General features: G+C 45.0%; 2 protein-coding genes across 2 annotated transcripts in view; one reads left to right on the top strand and one right to left on the bottom strand.

Moving 5' to 3' along the window:
* Positions 1–2,085, bottom strand: part of LOC307214660 (maestro heat-like repeat-containing protein family member 7) — a 73,010-nt gene extending 70,925 nt beyond the window's left edge. The window contains exon 1 of the mRNA XM_079973468.1: positions 1,953–2,085. The gene's annotated coding sequence lies outside the window, so the exon portion shown is untranslated. The remainder of the gene's footprint in view (positions 1–1,952) is intronic.
* Positions 2,086–2,594: 509 nt separating this feature from the next.
* PGM2L1 (phosphoglucomutase 2 like 1) overlaps positions 2,595–19,250 on the top strand; it is a 43,668-nt gene continuing 27,012 nt past the window's right edge. Inside the window, exons 1-2 of the mRNA XM_079973793.1 lie at positions 2,595–3,136; positions 17,492–17,659. Coding sequence (XP_079829919.1) covers positions 3,026–3,136; positions 17,492–17,659 — 279 coding nt within the window. The 5' untranslated portion in view covers positions 2,595–3,025. The remainder of the gene's footprint in view (positions 3,137–17,491; positions 17,660–19,250) is intronic.

Below are 19,250 nucleotides of genomic sequence, written 5' to 3'. Positions count from 1 at the left end.
AACAAGCCACTTAACGGACTTGTACTTTCCCTTTCCCCCTCCTGGCAATGGTTGCTGCTTGTTTTGAATGCAAAACAGGTACCGTATTTTTCGCTCCATAGGGCGCACCTAGTTTTGAGAGGGGGAAATAAAGACCCCCCTTCCAGCCCCAAAGAGCAAAAAAGCCAAGACAGTGAGCGGGATCCATCCCGCTGGCTGTCTTGGCTTCCTCTTTAGCCACGTGCAACCTCTCCAGCCGGGAGAGGTTGTGCGTGGCTTCGTTTTTAGCCGTGGGGCTGGGGCGGGGGAAGCCCGAGCTTCCCCCGACCCCAGCCCCCAAAACAGGTCCAGGAGAGGCGACAAGATTGCATGCAACCTTGCTGCTGCTCCTGGAGCTTGCGGGGCTGGGGACGGGGGAACCCTGAGCTTCCCCCGACCCCAGCCGCCAGAACAGACTGCTACCCGCAAGCCTTCGGAGCCTGGAGGGAACTCCCGCCATGCTCCGAAGGCTTGCGGATAGCTTTCTGAAGTCTGGGGAGTGCAGCGACAGTTGGCGCTGCGCTCCCTGGGCTTCAGGCTTCAGGCTACTATCCGCAAGCCTTTGGAGTGCTCTGAAGGCTTGCGGATAGCTGCCTGAAGCCTGGAGAGCGAGAGGGGTCGGTGCGTACCGACCCCTCTCACTCTCCAGGCTTCAGCAAAAGCCTGCATTCGCTCCATAGGGCGTACACACATTTCCCCTTCATTTTTGGAGGGGAAAAAGTGCGTCCTATAGAGCAAAAAATACGGTAATTAAAAAGGGGTGTGTGAAAGAGATGCCTGGTGGCAGCAGCAGGCGGCGGGAATCCCTGCGACGGTTTCCAGATGTAGCCTGCACTACACGCGAAGAATCCTTAGAAGAATGCAAGCTCCTTCTTCAGGACACGCAGTCAACCCTGACAGCTCAGTGGGTTACAGCATGGTGCTGATGACGCCAAGGTTACAGGTTTGATTCCCTGTGACTGCAGATTCCTGCATGGCTGGAATATAATTGAACCTCAGGATCCCTTCCAGCCAGTGCCGGAGTTACATATAAGCTAGACAAGCTAGACAAACCTAGACAGCATCCTAAAAAGCAGAGACATCACCTTGCCAACAAAGGTCCGTATAGTTAAAGCTCTGGTTTTCCCAGTAGTGATGTATGGAAGTGAGAGCTGGACCATAAAGAAGGCTGATCTCCGAAGAATTGATGCTTTTGAATTCTGGTGCTGGAGGAGACTCTTGGGAGTCCCATGGACTGCAAGAAGATCAAACTGATCCATCCCTAAGGAAATCAGCCCTGAGTGCTCACTGGAAGGACAGATCGTGAAGCTGAGGCTCCAATACTTTGGCTACCAGATGAGAAGAGAAGACTCCCTGGAAAAGACCCTGATGTTGGGAAAGATGGAGGGCACAAGGAGAAGGGGACGACAGAGGACGAGATGGTTGGACAGTGTTCTCGAAGCTACAAACATGAGTTTGACCAAACTGCGGGAAGCAGTGGAAGACAGGAGTGCCTGGCATGCTCTGGTCCATGGGGTCACAAAGTCGGACACGACTAAACAACAACAAAACAAGCTATAGCTTAGGGCCCCACTCTCTTGAGGGCCCCCCCAAAAATGTAACGAAAAAAGCAACTGGATGCACATTTCCAAAATATAAGATAAAAAACAAATAAAATAAAACCTACATACAGCAACAGTGTTTTGTGTTGTGTCGGCTCCTATGATATAAGTCATGGGCCCCCGCCTGCTAGCCTGCTCCCTCAAATATCACTGGTTTGCTCCTTTCTATATATAGGGTGCCTACATTCTGAATGGACTGGCTGCAGGGCAACGTGTGCAAATGGCTTTAGATACCTATGAGGTCCATAAATTACCATATAGCATATATTCCACACAAAAAACAGCGACCATTTGTTGACAAAGGACAGCTGGACATAGAAAGGGCCCCATTACCTTCAGGAGCTTAGGGCCTCATCAAACCTAAATCCGGCCCTGCTTCCAGCTCTACAATTCCACATTTCTCAAGGGAACCTGTCAGGGACCACAAACGCCCCCAAGTGGGAGACAGAGAAAAGAGCGAAAAAACTACACGCCCCATCAGCCCTCGGGACAACCCCTTAGGGAAAGCTGCGCGCGCAATCCAAGCCGCCGCAGCGCGTTACTTGGCCTGAGGGGCGGGGCTTGGGTAGTTCCCGCCCCGTCCTCCTGCTCCTTATTATTATTAAGGCCCGGCCGTTGGGCGCGTGCGGGCGGCGGTTGAGCGCGGGGGCGGGGCCTGTCGACTCCTTGGGCGGGGCCTGGCGGGGGCGGGGCTCAGCTCGTCTTTTCTCTTATTTACAGCGGGCTGCCCGGTGGTCGAGGCCGGCTCGGCGCGCGCGCCTTGGAAGTTCGCGAGCGCGCTCGGTTGCGCGCGCAGCTCCTCTGAGGGGAAACTTGAAGGGGGGTGGGGGCACCTTCTCCGTGAGGGAAAAGCGAGGGGAAGGTCTCCCGCCCTGTGAGGGAAGGGGCTTCTTTTTGCCTGAAAAGGGGGGCGTGACGGGGAGGGGTGCCTTTTTTTCGACAACCCCACCCCAAATATTTGCCGCCTCCCCGCTCCCGGCGAATTCTCTCTGTGCGTGAGAGAGAGGAGGGGCTTCCCCCCACCCCAAAACCGACTGAGGGCTTATGGGGGGAGATTGACAGGCCCCTCCTCCCTTCCACGCCCCCCCCTCGACCAATTTTGGACCAGCCCTTCCCCCCCCCCCGCCGGGTGGGGGCAGTGAGCGCCTCCATGCCCTTGGCTGGGCTGCTGGGCAGTCTCCGTGCCAGCGGCAGCCCCGCCCACCCAGCCGGCCAGCAGGTGGGGTGGGGGCGTGGGAGGGGGCGGGGGTGAGCCTTTGCACACGCATACACACACACACACACACACACGCGTGTGCCTGCGAGAGCAGCGCCCGTCTGCACGCTCGCCCCTCGCTGCACCGCCCGAAGTGCTGCTGCTGCTGCTGCTGCTGCTGCTGGCGCCCACCGGGACCCCTGGGGAGGCGATGGGGGACCACCGAGAGGCCGGCGACGTCAACTCGAACCTGCTCATCACCTTCAGCACGGGGGACCTGCAGCTGGACAAGGCCATCTGGCAGTGGCTGACCTGGGACAAGGTGGGTCGGGGGGCTCTTCTTCCCAATAGCCCCCCACCAAGCCTCCAGGATCTGCTATGTAGCTACCAGAGAGAGAGGGCGATAGTATACATTTAGCTCCTCGTGCAGTTGAAAGGGCTTTGCCAACGCCAGAAATAGGAGTTTGCTGCGCTGGGCACTGCTGGAAAATCGTGCGCACGTTAACGTGCTGGAGAGGCTTGCTGGGGGGGGGGGGGGGAAGGCTGCGTGGAAACTCACATCTCCCTCCTTTGCAGCGTAGGTGAATTTTCGGCGCTGGCAATAAATACACAGTTATCGATTGCCTTTAATTGTGAATGTGCGATCGAGATCGGTGTGCGTGTTTTCCCTTGCCTCTGCCATTTCTCGCCTCTCTCAAAAACGAAGCCCTGCTGCATAACGTTTCACGCATCTGAAGACTGTAGTCTGCAAAAGCTTGCGCCATAATAGATTTGCTAAGTCTTTTAAGTTGCCAAAGTCTCTCTGCAAACGACTAACATGGCTACTCATATTTAAATTGCGAGGGATTCCTTAGTGTCCAGCAAACCTTTGCATTCATGTTCCCTTAAAATAGGGCTCCTGGTTCATGTAATTAGGTAGAAGACCATAGTTTAAAATTGGGGTGAAGCCCCTCTCTGAGTAGGAGGCTCATGTGGCTCTGGAAGAAAGAAATTAAGGCATCCCCTCACTTCAAAAGAGATGCTTCTCCCTTATTTCAGCACCATGTACTGCTATCCTTAAGCAGTAGTGCTTAATAAACAGTGATGCAATGTAGAGCAGTGACTCATCTATGTTGTAGACAAAGGAAAGTGTTTCTGAGAGCTGGATGTTTTGCATTTTCCTGCTCTGAAATTTCTGTTTTCAGCAGAGGGCAGCTCTGCTATTTTGATTTCATTTTGTTTTTGCAAAGCTGTGCAATTCTAAGACCAAGCTTAAACAACTTTCTTGGATGGGCTGTTCTGCCGTAAGTGCCCCACAAGTTCCTTTGACACTATCATTCTTGGAAAGGTATGACATTGCAGAATACAGATTAATTTGCAAGTCACAATTTGTGTGTTACTGTCTTAAGACACTTCCCTTTTCTCTCTCTCCTTTTTTTTTTTTTAAACTAGGCAGTGCTGCAAACTGTGTGGCTTTGCTTTGTTGCTTGTTTTGTTTTGCACTGTTCTGCTTCCTCCGGGAAGCTATTTCAGTCTGGCATCAAATTTGCTTTTGTACTTGGTTATCAGTAGTGTGTAGGTCTTTTGGCCAGTTATAGCTGATCTGGTTCCCTGATGTCTTACTCTTCCTCTTCTTGCTTGCTTGGTGATGTCATACAGAGTCTGATTAGCATTGTGCAGAGGAAACCTTGTGAAGTGGTCTAGGGGGTGAGAGCTGTCTGAAAGGCAACAATCAGAAATTTGGAAATAGACAATTTTATTTTTTGAATTCTCAGTATTGGAAGGTTCTCTGTAAAATAGCTTTTATATTTAGCACAAAAATAAAACTGAAATATTGGAAAAGAACATGTCATCTTGCAGGTGGACTACGGATGTATTTTTTCAAGGGGAAGGAGGACATTTTGGTGTCTGCATTTTTCAAATAAACTTGGGAGACCAACAGTTTCTACGTTATTGCAAAAGGGTGATCTTGCCTTCCTGCAGATGGGACTGATGTGACTATGTGCATTATTACACTCTAAAATTTAGTGTACAATATATAAAAGAAGCTTAACATGTTTTACTGCTTCCAGGTGCTCCATAGTTATATCCTTAGATGACTATGGTTGTCTATGGGAATTCTAGGCATTTAAAAATGTGCTTCTCCAAACCTTGCATCTCTTTCACGTTTCGACATTTTATTCCATGCTCTTCAACAGCTTTACATAATTCCACATATTTCAGTTTTTCCACTCTTGTCACTTCCAGCAGTTAACCTGGGCTTGTGATATAGATGGCAGCCTACATGGGTCATTGCTTCATTTTGAGCTTAATTGTTCCTTTGTTAATACAAAATCTTACAAAGAGGCAGGTGGCACCTGAGCCCCAGTATGTGACGTCAAAATTGTACCCAAGTACTGCAGCTCTTTTTTTTCTTTTCTTTTTGGTAACAATGGCCATACATCAATATTTCATTATCTGTGCAGCTTACTGATGCTGCAGATTGGCTTGGGGCCTATTTTTAGGAACAGTTGCCTCTGAGGTTGGATGTAGCAAGTGATTAATAATGCATGCCACCAATTCCTCACAATAAGTGAGGAAAGTTAGTAAAAAAATAATCATCCTGCATTTGAAATGTGAAAGATACAGTGGGGGGGGGGAGTTCAGTGATGGAGGAAATGTTTTGCTTACAGAAAATTCCAGGTTGAATCCCTAAAATTTCCAGATTAAAAAAGGGTCAGGTAGCAGGTGATGTGAAATAGCCCTGGCTGCGATGCTGGAAGTCAGAGTAGGTGTTCTGGGCTAGGTGAGTGAATCAACCCAGGATAAGGCTGTTTCCTGTGCTCCTAAATGTCTTGAAATTACTGTGTCTTGAAATTACTTTGAGTTACAGGAGATCAGCAAATGGCTAGATTCACATCCAATTTAAATTGAAGTACTTTGCTTAATAGGGGACGCAGGTGGCGCTGTGGGTTAAAGCCTCAGCGCCTAGGACTTGCCGATCGAAAGGTAGGCGGTTCGAATCCCTGCAGCGGGGTGCGCTCCCGCTGCTCGGTCCCAGCGCCTGCCAACCTAGCAGTTCGAAAGCACCTCCGGGTGCAAGTAGATAAATAGGGACCGCTTACCAGCGGGAAGGTAAACGGCGTTTCTGTGTGCGGCTCTGGCTCGCCAGAGCAACGATGTCACGCTGGCCACGTGACCCGGAAGTGTCTCCGGACAGCGCTGGCCCCTGGCCTCTTGAGTGAGATGGGCGCACAACCCCAGAGTCTGTCAAGACTGGCCCGTACGGGCAGGGGTACCTTTACCTTTACCTTTACTTTGCTTAATTGGATCAAGCGGAATAAAGGTGTAACTTTAAAGGTGTAATCATGGTGACCCACATAAGCTCTGTGACATTTCTCTTATTCAGGAATGAGGTGTAGACTTGGAGCATTACATGATAATTGATATCACATTTGGAGAAATGTCAAAATACTTTTTTGCAACCTATGTCATCTTATTCTAGAAACAGATGAGCTTGTACAAATAAAACAAGTTGTGTGTGCGCCTGTTTCTCTCTCTCTCTCTGAATGTATGTGAAAGCTAGGCCATGAAATTGGGATTTCTTAGGTAAGATTTTAAGTTTAGTTTTAGCAGAAGTGCATACATAATTCTGTCAATTCACTACTGCTTTCAAAACAAAATAAAAAAATTCCTTCCAGTAGCACCTTAAAGACCAACTAAGTTAGTTCTTGGTATGAGCTTTCGTTTAGTACATGGTTATATCACATTTATAATGTATCTCACACTGTTCTCCGCTGCACTCAGCTCAACTGCAAGATGCATCTTCCCAAGAACCAAATGTGGTCCATTTGTCACAAGAGGAGAGCGTGCAAAGGGATTTGCACTCAACTCACCCCTGTCCGTTTTTTGGGGGAAAGGTTCACAGTCTGATAAATGTATTTATGCCTGTTTTGATTGGGGGTGTTTGGGGAGAAATCTATTTATTTGGAGATGCGTATCTCTGTCTCATAGACTGGAATAAACTGGTTTCTGAAGCCAAGCATCCTCCTCCTGCTATTATATATATATAATGTCTTCCTTTTTTAAATAATAATCTTTATTAATTTAAATTACACACTTATACAAAGAATTTACAAACTCATACTACAAAGAGAAAATTAAAGAAAAAAAATTAAGAAATTTTTTTTGATGCCATCAAATGCCAACAGTGTCCTTCAGCTCCTTATATTGGACAAACAGGCCAAACCTTACGCCAAAGAATAAACGGACATAAATCCTACATCAGGAACCACAAGACAGAGAAACCAGTGGGAGAACACTTCAATCTCCCAGGAAATTCTATACAAGATCTCAAAGTAGCTGTTCTATTACAAAGGAATTTCAGAAATAGACTGGAAAGAGAAGCTGCTGAATTGCAACTTATTACCAAACTTAAAACTATGGAGAGACCTGGTCTGAACAAAGACATTGGATTCTTATCTCATTATACATGACAAAGCCATTTTTCACCTTCTCACCCCTTGCTTTTTCCTGTAAGACCTATTGCAGTCCTTAAGAGTCGTCAACAGGCTCATCACAGCTATCTGCCAATCACCCAATCCCACCACCCTTCTGAGTAATACCCCTCCCCACCTTCTCACTATATAGAAGGGTCTGGTGACTTCTGTTTCAGTGTATCTGAAGAAGTGTGCATGCACACGAAAGCTCATACCAAGAACTAACTTAGTTGGTCTTTAAGGTGCTACTGGAAGGAATTTTTTTATTTTGTTTTGACTATGGCAGACCAACACGGCTACCTATCTGTAAATGGTTTTATGAAGCAGATAGTAGAATATAAATTTTAATAATAATAATAATAATAATAATAATAATAATAATACATGGAACATTCTTGTCTCCTTTCTCTTTGGGATTTGACTTCCAGAAATTAGAATCAAGCTCTGTCCAGTATTTGGAAACCTAGAACTATGGTGGGTAGAGTTTATTTACAGGAGTTGTACCACAGGTAGCTGACTTGAGTTGCCCAGATGCTTGGAGCCAGCCTAGAATCTCTGATTTTCAGGGCCGAACTAAAAGTCACATTATTTATGTTTTTAGCCCTTGAGTGTTTGGGGTTTTAAATATATAAATACAAGTGTCCCCATCCACCCACTGTGGTGGGGACGGTGTGGTGGGGAAGGGAGACTTTAACTTTTTGCTCCTGCCATGGTTCGAATAGGAATCAAGGGGTCTGGGCTTGCCATCTGCAGTGGGAGGAAAGACTGCAAGTAGTGTTCATGCCCCACACAAGCTTACTAAACCATCACCAAACTAGCCGCTAAAGGATTAAAAGATGCTGATAAAATTGGGTCTATTTGGGGCCTTGGTACTTGATGTGTAGCTGGATGCTTGTCTGCAAGACACCTACTCTTTCCCCCGTAACAGTTCCTATTGAGCACAGTGGGACTCAGTTGTGGGTGAACGTGCACAGACTTGCACAAAACTAATATTTTTGACTTTCACCTTAAAGCGGCTATAACAGATTGATTTAGCTGAATAAGTGCTTGTAGTGTTTTGGTATCTGGGCCTGTCTTCCAATGAAATAAATATTGCTTTCTTTTAAGAGTTAGGAATAAGACAAACGCGTTTTGAAGACTTGAAGATGTTAGAACTTTAAAATAAATTGACAACTAAAAGAGAGAAAACAAAATAATATATTAACTAGTAAGACTAAAACTGCAATTATATGCACACTTTTCAGGGAATAAACTCCATTGATTACAGTGGGATGTATTATTTATCTAGCAAATTGATTGTATATATTTTATGGTGTCATAAGCAAAAAGCATGCATAATAAATGTGCATAGTTGATAAGGCTGTAGGTCTTGGAATTAGACCTGCCATGGATAAATTATTTTATAGGATTACATATCTAACAGTCACTCTCAGAGTCATTCCACTGAAATTGATTTATGTGTGTCTCCTGTGAGAATGACCCAATTGGATACCACGTACAGTGTATTCATATTATTATTATTTGCATAACTTGAAGTGACTTTTTACCTCCTACTAAAACCCATACAAGGCCTGGTTCTTAATGGAAACTTGTAAGGAATGAAGGTCATGCATGTATTTATTTTGGCACATCAGTTAACAGGCTGTAGATTGCTTCTACGCAAGCTCTCTGAAGCCTCGCTCAAGTGATCCTGGATTTCATCTTTGGCATGTTCATTTCTGCGCCAGGGTCTGATCCAGGTGAGCAAGCCACTAAAATGTAGACGTAATGCAACTGAATGCACTTCACCTCGGGCAGCTGCGTTTTGAAGAGCTTAATTGCTGCCACAATTCACTGGGAATGTCAGGGGAATTATGAAGTAGGAATGTATGGCAGGGAACCTTTTTTGCCATAATTTTGGTAAATTATTGCGTATTGTGAACCACTGCGGGCACAGTTTCTTGTGGAAAGCGGCATATAATTAAACTGAAGCTTAATGTACTGTGTCCATGAAGACAGTAAAACTGCTGCTTCCTTGTAACTTCTTGCTGGCCTAGTATTTTGTCATATTTAATGAGCCATAGTTAGGAGGAGGTGAATATAATTTACAGTACATCAAATTCTTAGGCTTATAGGTTTATGGATAGTTGGGCAGGGATGTCTGCGCGAACACTCTGTAACGGGGATTAGTCCTATAGGGGACTGGCTATGAATTTAGATAAGGCAAATATAAATCTATATACAGTGGTACCTCGGGTTAAGAACTTAATTCGTTCTGGAGGTCTGTTCTTCACCTGAAACTGTTCTTAACCTGAGGTACCACTTTTTTAGCTAATGGGGCCTCCTGCTGCCGCCGTGCAATTTCTGTTCTCATCCTGAAGCAAAGTTATTAACCCGAGGTACTATTTCTGGGTTAGCGGAGTGTGTAACCTGAAGCGTCTGTAACCTGAGGTACCACTGTAAAGGTTTTAGGAAACAACAATATGAATCACATCAGGATTGTCTACAGTGTAAGAGCTTAATCCCTTGTTTTTAGCCCTGTTTTACAGCAGGGCTCTCTCTGCTTGGCTCCTATCTCAGGCTTTTGATTCTGCACCCACTATGGAAACTTTTCAAGTTGTGGAAAAACACAGATCTGCCTCATCTTTATCAGCTCGCTCTTCTCAGTGGAACATAGGAAGCAGCCCTATACAGTACTCAGTCAGACGGGCCGTTCATCTAGTTCCACATTGTCTACTCTGATTGACAGTGGCTTTTTAGGGTTTCTGGCAGGCAGGCATCTCTTCCAACCTTACCTGAAGATACCAGGGATTGAACCTGGGACCTTCTGCAGGCAAAACAGAAATGCTCTACTACTGAGCTACTGCCCTTGGAATTTTGCAGAAATGAGATCACTTCTCAGTTTTAAAAATATACAAAAAATGTACTCTTGTGAAGCTGACCATTTGAGATATGTGCGTAACTGCAGCTTGTTCTCTGGTGTTATAAAGAAGATACCGAATTTTTTGCTCTATAAGAATCACTTTTTCCATCCTAAAAAGTAAGGGGAAATGTGTGTGCGTCTTATGGAGCGAATGCAGGCTGCGCAGCTATCCCAGAAGCCAGAACAGCAAGAGGGATTGCTGCTTTCACTGTGCAAAGACCCCTCTTGCTGTTCTGTCTTCTGAGATTCAGAATATTTTTTTTCCTGTTTTCCTCCTCCAAAAACTAGGTGCGTCTTATAGAGCGAAAAATACGGTACTTAAATGTGTCTCAGATTACACTAAACAACTTTCTTCATTTGGTTTGCGTTGTGAATGTCTGATTTCTGTTGAAGATGGTGGTGTGTAGAGCAAAGAGTTATGCTGGAGCTTGGTGAATCAATATTGTGCATGCTCAGGTGCTGTGTGGCTGTGAAAATAACAGCCTAGGGATGTAAGATCTAATCTGGCTTGCTCAGTAAAACTTCCAGCATAGCGTGCAGGGTGCAGAAGGACTGGTTAGAGAATAGGGATGCAATTTTACAGTGTGAAAAACTCTACACCATTTTAACTGGCTTGCGGGTTTTCCAGAAAAAAAAATGTTATAGTAATTTTGCATAGAAACCGTTTCACTGGAAAAGAATTCTGATACTCTTGTTTATTTTACTTGTGTTTAGTGAACAGTGCTAAAAACCTTGAACCTGCCAAGCTTTCCTAATAGTGTCTTTGCATTTGGCATCTGTAATGGGTGTGAGGGGGTACTTGTGCGTAACTTTACTTCAGTTCAGTTATTTTGCTTGCCCAACCATGCTTAGGGTCGGAGCTCGCCCTCCGTGACCTGTTAGTCACTTGCAGAATCCGAGAGTGGGCGTCTCTTGAATCTCTTCCAGCATAGAAGCTGTTTGACCCCGAGTCTCCGCCTATGTTCTCTGCGCGGAACGCGTCTGCGCAAGTAAGGGGAAGGCAGGGGCGTCCCAGCGCTCTCTCCACTAGATTCGGGAGAAGGGTCTTGGAGCCCTGTCACCAATTCCTCCATCTCCCTCTCTGCTCTATGGGTGTTACGTTGAAATCCTTCCCCCCTGTTCGTCCCCTCTCCGGCATCGCTCGGGAGCCCTGCCTCCGTTTCTTGCTCTGATGGCAATTCCCTGACAGCATCCATTCATGGTTAAAGCTGAACTTATTAATGGAAAATTTTCTGCAGAAAAAATAAGCACTGGAAAACTCCGCATCTTGGAAAACCTTCCACCCACATCACTAATTTTCACGTAGAAATAATTTGCATCTTTCAAAGATAGACCCATTCTGTTGAATTAGACTTACTTTCACATCTTTCAGGTCTTTTTAAGATTAACGTGTGCTAATTTTATTTTGGGTATGCATGCTGATTTAGAAAGTATGGCTATACATAAATAAAATGTTATGGGCGAGATGATAATGGGAGTGGGATGGGGCTTATTGGTTTTTTAAATTTTTATTAGTATGTATTTTGTGTTCTCATTTTGTATTATAATGTTGTGAACCATCCTGTGATTTTTGGGTGAAGGGTGGTATACATATTTAATTCATCATCATCATCATCATCATCATCACCATCACATATATTTTGCTTGGCTATTTCAGGTCAAAACCTGAATTGCCTTGATCTTAAGTACCGGTAATCCAACCTGTTGCTGGATGGCGGAAGAGCCCAGAGAGCATATGTGCACCATTTGTCTTGCTCTGAAAAGCAGCATCATGACTCCCTAGAAGGGAGGATCAGTCCCAGCCCCTTTACTGATTCTTCAGCCTCCGGTCCTTTTGTCCTTGCATTGGTTCCAGGGCTATAGTACGTGCTGCAGGTGGGGCTGCCCTTTGAAACATTCTGCATATTTCAGCTCCTGGGTGTGGGGAGATGGGATCATATTCAGCCACACACAGTGGCAGGCAGCTGTTCTGCTTGTAGTTGTTCGCCAGGTTCAGTTGCCACCCTGGGCTCCTTTGGGACGAAGGGCAGGATATAAACTTAGAATGCTCTTCAGCTAAGTTTTACTCAGACCCATTGAAATTAACGGGCCTAACTTAGTCGTGTCCATTTATTTAACTGACTCTACTCTGATTAACGCTTTGCTGAATACCCTGCTTAATAAATTTTTAAAAAGCAGTAGGAGAGGTGGTGTTGGTCTTTAATTTTCTTTGCATTCTGGTGCTCGCCTCCTCCTCTCTTTTTTCCAGAGGAGAGATGACAGTAAATCATCAAGTTGGTTCTTGGAAAAGCAGAAGAAACCTGTTCCTTTGGCTTTCGAAAGCTTGCGCTGGTGCTGTTCCTTTGCATGCCTAGAGGATATTGCATCGTGTGTGCGCCTCTTTTACCGTTTTATATTTATCAGAGTTCAATTGTTGTAGTCTTGTGTCTGACAAATCAGGAGAGGTGAGCTATGAAGGGTTGTATCAAACAACCTTGTTCAATTGACAGGTTTCTGTCATCGGAATGGGGAAGGAAATAATTTTCAGCAATTCCCCTCCTCCCCTTCCTAGGGGGGGCAGCAGCGATAGGGAGAATTGCTGGAAATTGCTTCCCTCCCTGGAAGACTTAGTGCTGGGCAGAATCGTTGGATGCAACCCAAATCGATAAAATAAAAAGCATGCTTATAATTTGTACCTGGGGAAAAAAGCAAGTAGCTTGTAGCTTCTAGTGAGCACTATGGGAAAATGTGTGTAGTATGTTGTCTTTTTCTTCTCCTAAGCTGGTGGGGTGGGGTGTTTGAAGAATTTGCAAAGAGTTCCACTTTCTGATATGGTAGCCGTAGGAAGAAAGTGACCACTCTACACATTTTCAAGAGGCTCTCATTACCCAGCCTTCCCTCTCCTTGTCATGACCTACCATTACAGTGGTACCTCGGGTTAAGTACTTCATTCGTTCCGAATGTTTGTTCTTAACCTGAAACTGTTCTTAACCTGAAGCACCACTTTAGCTAATGGGGCCTCCTGCTGCTGCCACGTTGTCGGAGCACGATTTCTGTCCTCATCCTGAAGCAAAGTTCTTAACCCGAGGTACTATTTCTGGGTTAGCGGAGTCTGTAACCTGAAGCGTATGTAACCTGAAGCATATGTAACCCGAGGTACCACTGTACAGAGTTGCAAGTTGAGATGCAAAGAGTGGGTGGGGCAGTGGAGAATATTCAAAATGCAGCAATAAGACAGCTCTGAATGTAATGGAATATTGTGCTTGAAGAGCAAGCATTTTATATTGCAATAAATAAATAAAATAATATATTTATGAAAAGCAATAAATAAATATTTTTAAAATGCGCTCTTTTTGCAGAAATACAACTTTGTGACATCAGTTGCAAATGGGTTTTGCGCCCACTTAGAATTTTCTGTTTCTTCAACAAAAAGCGGACAAATTAAGCAAACTTCAAATCGTCCTTAGCTAAACTCTTTACTAACCCTGCTAACAGATCCAGTCAAGGTTTGAAAAACAGTGCTAGTACAAGGAAGTTATACTGAGTGACTGTTACAGCTCACCTCCCGATGCATAGCCATGCATGAGTCTAGCCCTTCATCTCCCTGCAAAAGAAAATGCAAAATGGCATTTATCAATAAATGCTTACCTTCCATTGAGTGTTATTTAGAGATATAAATCTACAGGGTGGGATTCACCTATCAAATCCCATCAGCAAAAACCCTGTGCAAGGACATAAGCTTGTGCAATGGTGCTGTCCCTACCCTCCTCCCCCCATGTGCCCCCAAAACAGCAGGAGGGGGTTGGGAGAACCCCCAAAACAGTGCATGGGGGCTGGTGGAGAGGGGGGTCATTCTGTCTGGCAAGCTCCAATGCCTGCACAAACAGAACATGAATTCCACTCACAGTTTCTACCTCCTTTTCATTTTATTACTCATTCTATGATATTTAATTTATTTTTCCTATCCTGTTTTACAAATAGAGTTCAGAGCCAAAATTAGACCTGGCGTTGTTTGTAGAAGAGATAGTTGGGGACGCAAGATTCTGCTTTTCCAGGCCACAGTGGTGAAAGGAGCATTAATTCCTAGAAAATAGTAGAGTTCAACCAAGGTTAATTTCCCACAGTCCATGAATCATCCCTCTGCTTTGTTCATTATTTGCAATCGCTCACATCTTACCCTTTCGGCAAGATTCAATTCCCCACCCCATTCGTGCAGAAAGAAGCATAATAATAGTGGCACTACGTCTCTGCCTAACCAATTCCGAGGCCCTCTAATTGGTGGGGAGAGCAGCTGGCGCTGGGCCTAAGCAACATCCTGGTTCATTTTCAGCAGCCTCTGCCCCTTTTGTCTTGCTGATGGAGTGGAGTGGGATGAAGCGACAGCCCTGGAGAACAGCCACCCGCAGCAGATGCTCAAAGCAGGAGCTGTTCAGGAGTGGGCACTCGGGGAGTGTGGTAGCAGGAATGGCTTTGCTGCTGCCCTATATTCATTGCCATGAAGCCAGCTGCATTTGTTATTGATTGATTTATTAATAAAATTCCAGGCCCTGTATGATGCAGCCGTAGAATGGCAGAATGCCTACAACCCTGATCAGAGCCAAGTCATTGGCTTGAAGCCCTGCAAAAGCTGGCTGCCAGGTGCCAGTGGCATAGAGCATCTGTCGATAAATGAATGGAAACTGATAGAAATAATTTTGAATCAGGGGAACTTGGGTTATAATGCTGGCAGTAGTGGGGGAGGACTAAATGAAGTGGGTGAGGACTAAAGCAGTCAGTGCATTTGCTCCACCATCCACCAAATGCTCAGGTGTTCCAGAATATGGGTGTGTAATCTGGATGTTGGTAATAATAATAATAATAATAATAATAATAATAATTATTTATACCCCGCCCATCTGGCTGGGTTTCCCCAGCCACTCTGGGCGACTTCCAACAAAACACTAAAATATAATAACCTATTAAACATTAAAATCTTCCCTAAACAGGGCTGCCTTTAGATGTCTTCTAAAGGTTTGGTAGTTATTTTTCTCTTTGACATCTGGTGGGAGAGCATTTCACAGGGCGGGTGCCACCACCGAGAAGGCCCTCTGCCTGGTTCCCTGTAACTTGGCTTCTCGCAGCGAGGGAACCGCCAGAAGGCCCTCGGCACTGGACCTCAGTGTCCGGGCAGAACAATGGGGGTGGAGACGCTCCTTCACGTATACTGGACTGAGGCCGTTTAGGGCTTTAAAGGTCAGCACCAACACTTTGAACACTTTGATTCTTCGTATAGATTTTTTTATTTTTTTGCACTCTATTAAACTCTTTAACTAGTGGCAGGTTGTTATTACAGTGTGTATTTTTGTCTTTATATTGTAAACCTCCTTGATATCTTCAGATGAAGAATAATTAAAAAACAGACACGAAGAACCGTTTGTTGATATTCATTTCCATGGTGCTGCATAGTTGCTTTGGTTTCAACAGGAAATGAAACTTTTTTTAAAGTTTCCCTCTGTGACACTCAGGACTTTCTTCTTTTGAACTGCTTGCAATGCCTAGATCTGGAGACTGAATAACATTAAAACTGCACCATGGGTGTTTTCCTCATTCTGAAATAAATATTATTCAGACTTCAAAAGCTGATTGGTGCCTTGCAGTTGCTGGACCTAGAAGCTGGCTGACCTCTTTGTGGTAAATGTCACCGTTGCTCACTCACCCTTGAGACTTCAGATTCCATTGCCTTTTTTAAACCCCTGCTGAGGAGCCCTGTTTACCCTGCTCACCGTGGAGAATGGCTTCAGAGACATGCATATTGTTGAGCAACTCTATGTTATCAAAAGTAGTTTGGTTTTATTATGTAGTACAAATTGCACTTAAGATCATTCCGTGCTGTCAGCCAGCCAGCTCCAAGTTATGGCTGAAGCACGAAAGCAATAACTAGCAAAGGGTGCTGTGATTACATATCCACTTCAGAGAGTCTGGCAGAACAAATCTTTGCATATGTGCAAGGCTCCCACAAATCACCTTGGAATTTTCCCCTAATCTCAGAACAGGTTTTGTCTTGTTCTTAGCATTTAGTGAATATGACTGGAATGAGTTGCTGCTGCTTCATACGTGTGCCCTGGGGACACCTGAATGGGAAATAGACATTAAGAAGGTGGGGGGACGGGAATCGGTTAAATGAAGAATTATTATTATTATTATTATTATTATTATATCACACATTTTCTCCAAAGAGCTCAAGTTGGCATACACACTTTCCCCCCTCTTCCTTTTATTTCACAACAACCCTGTAAGGTAGGTTAAGCTGTAGGACAGTAACTGGCTGAAAGTCACCCAATGGCCTTCATTCTCAAGTAGAGATTGAATCCTGGTCTCCCAGGTCTACTCCAGCACTCTAATCACTACTCTACACTGGCTCTTCCTCTAGTTTTTCTTCTTCTCAGGTAAACTTGAATATATTTTTATGGTGCATAACACACCTACACACTATAGCTGACATACTAACCTGTCGCAACACACAGTTTGGAAAGCTCTGAACTAGATCGTCATCCTGCACATAACACAGGCTAGGATGGCAATCTTCTCAGTGGCGTCTGGAGATGCCAGGCATTTGGATCATGTAGTAATTGTTGGGGGCAGGTTGCTACAGATACTATCACTGCTGCTTATTGTATTTTATTTGATTCTCTGTTTTTAATGATATTTTATTGACAAGTGGCTGTTTTGTTGCCTTGTGTTCCATACTGACTAACTGGGCAGCGTACCTACTTATGCTACATGTTCTCTGGCTTGAAAATGTTTCTTGGCACAATTTACATAAGTCTATTTGTTTTGTTTTGAAGGGAGTAGATCCTGCATGCTATGAACTGTATGATCTGTTAATGCCCTTGACCCCTTATATCCTAGTGTTCGGACTTTGCAGTCAGCCATGAGGTTTATTAAGATGCTATCTACTGACATCAGCTTGGTTTGGGGTACTTGGGCCACATTTACTCACTTCTCTAGAGGGGTAAAGACATAATCAGATGAAGAACAGCCAGGGTTGATTCACCAAACCTCCCTGTCCACAGCAGCAGAGATTCTGCACATACACACACACCCCGGGCTCATGTTGGTGTATACAGTAACCATGTCAGGCTGTGTCAAGGCAGCAGGGAACGTGCTCTGAACTTGGCTTGGCTTTGGTGTGCTACTGCAGATTCAGACGTAACAGTTGTGGCTTTTATGTGCTGAAAGGGCTGTGAGACTTAGTCCTCAGATATAACCCAAACATACATGATTTCATGCAGCATAAATGCTGTCCGGTTCTGAGTTTTGTGTTTGTAAAACATAACCCTATTGTGTGTTTCATTTGCAGAATCCGAAAACGAAAGAGCAAATTGAAAACTTGCTACGAAATGGGAAGAATAAGGAGCTGCGGGACCGTCTATGCCATCGGCTTACCTTTGGAACTGCCGGGCTCCGCTCTGCCATGGGGGCCGGCTTTTGCTACATCAATGATCTTACTGTGATCCAGTCAACACAGGTGAGTTCCAGGCAACATGGTGCAGGCAGGAAATCTATATGCTACTGTCTGTCCCTCTTCTTGCAAATACAAATATTTGTATTTTACAAACACAAACATTTCACTTTCCAGTCCTGAGCCCTTCTGGAGTGTGGTAGTTGCCCCAAAGAGTATGGACGCCGTGGAGTCAATTAGTAGAGGAAATCAAAAATTACTGTTATTTATGAAGTGTCACCTGTGTGCACAAGAGGGCAGATCTCTGCCCCGAGGAGCTTGCAATCTAATACAGCACAACGGAAACAACAGTGCGGGGAGTGGAGGCATGTGGAGCCCCATGTACAGCTGTTTCAGTGGCACTGGCACATGCTAAGGTATAGTTGCTGAATGAGTTACAGTAGGGCAAGGAAATAGCAGGTTATAACGAAACCTTCGTGGTAAAGGTGGGCCTTGAGGGATAGCAAGGAAGAGAGATGGCATCATATTGGTGTTCTGGGAAAGAGTTCTGAGCAAACAGGGTAGCAAGGGAGAAAGGACAGAGTCTTTGAGGGAGCAGACCTCTGGACAATGGAGGGTGAACAAAAGCTTTGTCCAATTGAGTCTGCACAGAGAATTCAGGGGAACAAAATTGCCTGTCTGTTTAGAACAGTTAGCTAAGGCCAGTCTCTAGCTCGCAACTTAATCTACCTCACAGGGTTATTGTGCAGTTAAAAAGACCAGGTGGAGCAGTCAAATGCCTCCCTGAACTGCCGCCTTACGGTTTTAAAACATTTTTATTCATTACATTTTAAAAAATCTTCAGTGTCTGTGGTTGAATGTGCTTCAGGTTGAGCACTTTTGGGTTGCACTCCGCGGCAACCGGGAAGTAACAGAGCGCGTTACTTCTGGGTTTCGCCGCTCACGCATGCGCAGACGCTCAAAATGACGTCACATGCATGCGCAGAAGCAGCGAAAAACGACATGCGCAAACGTGCTGTCGCATCTTACGTTCCATTCAGGATGCGAACGGGGCTCCAAATCCCGTTCGCATCCTGAGGTATCACTGTATATTCAGAGGAAACAAAGAGTGGCATCATTGCTGCCTCACTAAGCAGGAACCCAATTGTGCAAAGTTGTGCATCAGTGTGGCTTCTCTTTTGGGGGTTTATGTTAGCTTTGCTGAAATTTCAGGAGCTCCAAAAGAGAGCTGTTTCACACAAAAAGTCAACTACCTTGCTATATAAATTTGAGCTTCCCGTATGCGTATGGTCGATGTAATTCCCTTTGTGAACATGAGCGGCTGACAAGCTGAAAGCCTTCAACTATAAATGATTACGGAATTAATATGTGCATATGAGGAGTACCAAAGCACTTTTACTGCAGGGCAGGCTTTAAGGAACTAAACGTGCTCATGGGCTTGCTCAGTTGCTGAGGAAGCAAACACAGCTTTGTACTTTCTGACCTCTCTGTTTTGTTCACTTTGAAAGTGTTCATGCTGTGACAGCCTGAAGAGCACGTGCCGGCTTTGTGTTTTGGTCTACTGGAAGCACGAGGAACTTTGGATTGGCTGCTAAGTAATAATAAGCATTCTTGGCAGAAGATTTCAGTTCAGATACCAGGAAGTCTCTGCGAACAC

Source organism: Podarcis cretensis (genome assembly GCF_951804945.1).
Source record: "Podarcis cretensis genome assembly, chromosome: 4".
Lineage (NCBI taxonomy): Eukaryota > Metazoa > Chordata > Lepidosauria > Squamata > Lacertidae > Podarcis > Podarcis cretensis.
The sequence above is the reverse complement of the archived record's forward strand: the minus strand, read 5'-3'. Positions and strand labels throughout refer to the sequence as shown.